Source organism: Apteryx rowi, unplaced genomic scaffold, assembly GCF_003343035.1.
Source record: "Apteryx rowi isolate R43461 unplaced genomic scaffold, aptRow1 scaffold_251, whole genome shotgun sequence".
NCBI classification, from domain to species: domain Eukaryota; kingdom Metazoa; phylum Chordata; class Aves; order Apterygiformes; family Apterygidae; genus Apteryx; species Apteryx rowi.
The window spans coordinates 570,765-576,209 of record NW_020448875.1 but is presented as its reverse complement, the minus strand read 5'-3'; the positions used below and the strand labels follow the sequence as shown (position 1 = coordinate 576,209).

Genomic DNA, 5,445 nt, shown 5'->3' with positions numbered 1-5,445 from the left:
GGAGCAGCCGGCCGACGTCGTGGCCCAGCGGCCGGGGGCCCGGCCGCCAGCGGAGCCAAGGCGGCTGGCGGCGCCGGCGGCCCGGGGGGTACAGAAGCGGTACGGGGGCTTCATCGGGGTGCGGAAGTCGGCGCGCAAGTGGAACAACCAGAAGCGCTTTAGCGAGTTCCTCAAGCAGTACCTGGGCATGTCGCCCCGCTCCAGTGAGTACGACATAGCCGCCGACCTGAACGAGCACAACGAGATCTAGCCGGCGCCCGCGCCACCCCCGACACCCCGCCGATCCCCCTTAGAGCGGCCAAAAAAGTCAACCCTTCCTCCCCCTTCCCCCCACGCCGGCCCTCAAAATGGCGCCCGACATGGCCCCGTCTCGCCTCAGCGGGGGCGGCGGGGCGGCGCTTCCCTCCCCACCTCCGCCACGGCCTTTCCGGCCACCCCCGGCACCCCGCGAGGCCCGAGCAGCTCAACCTCAGCCTGCTGCTGTTATTTTTACATTTTTTCAGCCCACGCTGTAGCTTTGCAACCCTGATCCGTCCTCCCCCCCCCCCGGCTTCTCCCCCGTTTTTCCTCAGCGAGCGCCATTTTGGACGCGCGGCGCTGAGGTGCCGCTGCCCCGCRGCGACTCCTCGAGGCAGGCCGGGGCGGGGGGGGAGGGGGCCACGCATTTTCCGAAAGGAGAAAATTTCCCAATTTTAGATTTCAAAAATGCGTTTTTAAGTGTCGGCTCCCCACGGAGGATCCGCTGAGCGGAGCCGGAGCTCCTCCATCACCCAGAGAGTGACCCACCGCCCTCCATTTTGGCAACACAGCCCGGCCCTCGCCGTGGCTCAGCTCGGTGTCAAAGGACGTGTTTTTGTGCGTGTCCCCGACTTCGTGGCAGCCCTAGAATTAAGGAAATGAAACTTTTTTTTTCTTTCTTTTTTTTTTCTTTTTTCTTTTTTTCCTCTGAGAGGCTTTGCGAGTCCCTCCGGYGGGCCGGCGTTTCCCCGCCTCGTCCCAGCTGCGCCGGAGCCCCCGGGAGAGAGCAGCTCGCGGGCCGAGCCGCCCCCAGGCCCGCTGCGCTCTTGGCTCAGCTGCTTTTTTCCGTTTTTTTTTTTTCTTTCTTTTTTTTTTTCTTCTTGTGTTTCGTTTGGTGTTTTTCTTTTTTTTTCTTTTTTTTTTTTTTGTAGCGTTCCGGCACCGCGTCCCGGCACCTGCCACCAGGCACAGGCAAAATTAAACCCTGCTCCTGTCCACCTAGCCAGCCTCCACCTCACCCTGACGGACCCCAAAGCGCTCCAGACTCGCACGCGTTCAGAAATCACTTTTCTCCCTACTCGAGAGCCCGCTCCTGACCGCTGTTCGCTCGGCAGCAGTTTAAGCCAGGACGCAAAGAAGGCGGCCTCCGTCGGCAACGGGAGCAAGGATCGCCCCAGGGGCAGCGGACTGCGGGGAGGGATACTGGGGAGGAGGGGGAAAGAAAAAATTAAAAAAAAAAAAAAGAAGAAGGAAAAATAAAAAAATCTGGCAGGATGTTTGCCAAATTTTAGTCCCGCTGGAAACATCCCAAATTAGACCCAGGGTTTGGGGGTGGGGAGGGGTGGAACCACAGTGGGAAAATGATGTGTTTCGGCTTTGCCTACCCCACGGGATCTCCCACGGCCGCTGAGATTTTTGAAACGCCTTCGGGTCTTCGGTGCGCCCTGCTCCCAACCCCAGCCCTGCCCCGTYGCCTCCGTGCCTCGGTTTCCCCCCGAGCGAGGGGGGCAGGAGGGTAACGGGGGCAYGACATGACGCTCGTCCATTAAAGGCTGGTCCAGAAAGCAACTGGAAGCATTTTTATTTTATTTATTTATTTATTGAGCRCTTTCCTTGAGGTTTTGCAAGGACTCCGGGGTTGACTTCTTTGCTCAGCAATACAGCCGTGTCCGTGTTTTCGTTGCACCTCTTCCCCCATGGCATGTCTCGTGTCCCAGCTGCTGTCTCAGTGCTGTCCCACCACGGGGTGTGTTTTGGCATCTCCCAGGACGACAACCGGGGCTCTTCTCTCCTGCCTAATTCGCCGCCAAAAGCATGACCGGTAAAGCGCCTCGCCTGGGTCTCACCCGCAGCACTGCCCTTAACTGTTTGTAAAAAAGAAAAAAAGACAACAACAACAACAACAAAAAATCAAAGAACCTGTTCTTTTTAATTGTTTCATACAAAGATTTCTCCATTAAACTTGTACATAGCAAAATGATTAATAAATTAGTTTACTATTTCTACTATATCATTGCGACTGGCAACCAATCACTTGGGTCACCGCTTGCAGCGCAGGTCCCTGCCGGCCCCGCTCCCCGGGCGCCTCCTGCCTGGGCGCCTCATAGCTCCAAACATATGGACAGTGTTGCTAAGAATAATATGAGTCGCTGCGAGATCGGCTTAAAAACCACAAGATTTTTTTTKGGGGAAAAAAGCGTTTCTGTGTATTGAAGCTTGAGGGAGAGAGGGGGAATGCCCAAAGCAGCTGAGAGAAATCCGATACGGAGACTGCGGGAGCTGCCGGTCTCAGCTGGGGCTCGGAAACGTGGGTTGGCTCTGGCGGAGGAATCCCATCTCCGTTAAGAAAGACAGAGCAAAACGAAAGTGAAGCAGAGATTGCAGATTGGGTATATTGGTTATATCTCCTCCTGCACTTATTAGAAAGTGCCTCCCACACATTGGGATATTGCAGTATATTGGGATATTCAGGAGGGGAGAGGATTTCTGCCCAGCTCCCATCATGTCTTGCACTGAATCTCCTTTGCATTGGGAATGATGCATGAATGATGCAAAGCAATAAAACCCTAATGTAGCCGAACGGCAATAATGAGCCTCACTTACAGGTTTCCTGGGGGTTAATGGCCCGTGGCCTTCTCCGAGCAGGGCATTCATTCCCCTGGAAATGCCACGCGCCGGGATCCCTGTTTGTCGTGGCTAACGAAGGCCAAAAGCAGCGCGTGCTGCAGAGCCCTTAGCCGGGGCATCGCTCCAGCGGCCAGGGAAAGGAGAGGTGGCGGGGGGCAAACCCGCGGATTTGGGGAGCCGAGCGGCGTCTCCGCCGAGAGCCACGGTGCTATTTTTAGCATTGCCATAGAAACCACGCTGCTATTTGCCGGCGCTTTGCCTGGGAAAAGGACCGAGGACGCCAGAGCCGGAGCCCAGATGTGTCCGGTGAGGAAGGTGCAAGGAGGACCTGGCTCCCACTGCTCTCAGATCAGGCGTTCTCTCTTCTCACGCTCCTCCATCCCAACCTCCCTCCAGCCCTTTTCCTGCTCTCAGCCTCTCCTGCTTTTTTTTTTTTTTGCTTTTTCGGATCCTCCTTGACCCCATGTGCAATAAACATTTTACCAGGCTTTTTTGCTGGAGCCACGCAGCGGCTTGCAGGAGAGGGCTCTGGGCTGCCGGACCCGTAGCCGGACACCGGCACCGGTTCAGGCCGTTAACCCCCCCCAGCCAAACAGGCAACGGGATAAGGGACAGGGCTCAACCCGAGCTGCTCGGATACAGCAGAGACCGGTTGCAATACGGTCCTTCATCCTTCCACTTCTCCTACCCACAGCAGCCCGGAGCCAGCATTTGCAGTTACCCCTTTGGAAACCTCTTTCTTCTCCCACAGGCCCCCCAGCACGGCCCCATGCCATTCCCTGCAGCTTCCAGCTTAAAAACTGGAGGGAATGTGGATTTTTCTAAGAAGACAACAAAAAAAAAGGAAGGAGCACCGCCATCTGCCGAGCCGAAGCCGGCGCGGAGGCTCCCAGCGCCTGGCCGACACTGCTATCTAGTGGTGCTCGGCACGGTGGTCTGCACCGGAGCGGTGCCGGGGCCACGGGAATGGCGGGAGCAAGGAGCTCAGCGCCGGGCAGGACGCGAAAGCCAAAGCAGACACAACAAGGGCTCAGGCAACCTTTTCTTTTTTTATTTCTTATAAAATATATTTCATATTGCTGCTGTAAAAATTACATTTCACATTTTTATTTTTTATTTTTTTACAAAAAAAATTTTTTTTTTTCTTTACAATAAAAATAATACTTGGAAGACAGCTGAGAAAAAGCTCCAACAAGACAGAAAGTCACTGATACAGCATATTCCCCGCCTCGCCGGCCGGCCCCAAACCTGCCCCCYGCGGCCACAGCTCCGCCGAGGACCAAGTTACACCCGCCACCTACCCAAAGTTTCCCTAATTTGGGGCTCTAAAACGCGGTTTTCCCCTCGGCAGCGGCGGGGCGTCACAGTATCCAGGCTGGAGAGGGAGAGCAGCCTCCGATTAGTGCCCAAGAGAGGTTCCTATATACAAACATATACACGCGCCAGGCCACGCCGCCGCCGGATTCGGCAGCCGGGGTTACCCGCCGTCGGGGCCCGAAGAGCTCAGAAAGGTTTTAAAAGACTCACGTGTCAGGAGGAAAAGTCAAACGTTCGGGATCTGGTTGGAAGCAAGTTAAAAAAAGGAAAAAAAAAAAATACCCCCAAGCCATACAAAACACCCTGCACCAGTTTCTCCGTTAAAAAAAAAAACAACCGAACCACCCCAAAAAGCGAGACAGCCACGAGCGTAAGGACGATTTCATCCCGTTAAGTCCGTACCGCAAAAGCCCTCGGGAAAAGCAGCCGTAGGAAATCTCCTGCCCCGTTTGCAAACCCGTTACAAAACRACCCTGATGCAAAATATTCCTGGGCGAGGTAACCCTCGTTCGCTCCTCCGCCTTAAGTGCTATTCGGGGGACGAGGCGCCGTAAGGGGGGGCGCGAGCCCGAGGAGCGGCGCCGGCTTTCCCGCACGCGCCCGGCACGTCCCATCCCGCCTTTTCCCGCAGCCCAGAGCTCCGGCCGCGCGCGCGTCTGCAGTCGGCTGCTTATCCCAAAGTCATTTACACTTTCCTTTTTCTCCCCCCTACTCATCATTTAAAAAAAATAAAAAAAATAAAAAAAATCATGTTTAACATAAAGCATAGTTTTTTGTTTTTTGTTTTTTTTTAAACCCTAATCTTCTGTCAGTGAAAAAAACTGATTTTTGAAAGAGGGACGGGAAGGGCTCGGGGTGCCGGTGCCAGATTGTCCAACGCTACACCCTGGTTTCGGAGGGACAAACCCTCTCGGAGGCTCGCGGGGCCGTCGAACGGCTCCCGTGACTCCGGATGGCTTATTTTAAAGTTTCCTGAGTGCTCGCCCTGGGGAGCTGCGGGGACCGAAGCAAAGAAAAGGGACCCGAAGGGACCCGCGGTAAAGCCGAAGAGACAAATACCGACTCGGCCTCCCCGGGGAGGATCGCAGCCCGCCGGGTCGGAGCCGGCTTTGTCCRACTTTGGGGCAGAAACGGCACGGAAAGGGCAAAGCGAAGCCTCGAGTCCGTCCCGTGTCTCTACGAGTCGGGGGAGCAAAGGCACGAAGCCTGGGGAAAGCACGGATTTGATTTTTTCTTTTTTTTCTTTTTTTCTTTTTTCTTCCA

At 55.2% G+C, this 5,445-nt stretch overlaps 2 protein-coding genes across 3 annotated transcripts in view; one reads left to right on the top strand and one right to left on the bottom strand.

The window, feature by feature from the left end:
• Positions 1 to 1,219, top strand: part of PNOC (prepronociceptin) — a 7,857-nt gene extending 6,638 nt beyond the window's left edge. Inside the window, exons 3-4 of the mRNA XM_026067016.1 lie at positions 8 to 203; positions 1,170 to 1,219. Coding sequence (XP_025922801.1) covers positions 8 to 203; positions 1,170 to 1,219 — 246 coding nt within the window. The remainder of the gene's footprint in view (positions 1 to 7; positions 204 to 1,169) is intronic.
• Positions 1,220 to 1,738: 519 nt separating this feature from the next.
• The window catches only part of ZNF395 (zinc finger protein 395), a 14,457-nt gene continuing 10,750 nt past the window's right edge, over positions 1,739 to 5,445 (bottom strand). The window contains exon 11 of one of the 2 annotated variants that reach the window (XR_003253695.1): positions 1,739 to 2,102. The gene's annotated coding sequence lies outside the window, so the exon portion shown is untranslated. The remainder of the gene's footprint in view (positions 2,103 to 5,445) is intronic. The other variant, XR_003253694.1, reaches the window with a different exon arrangement.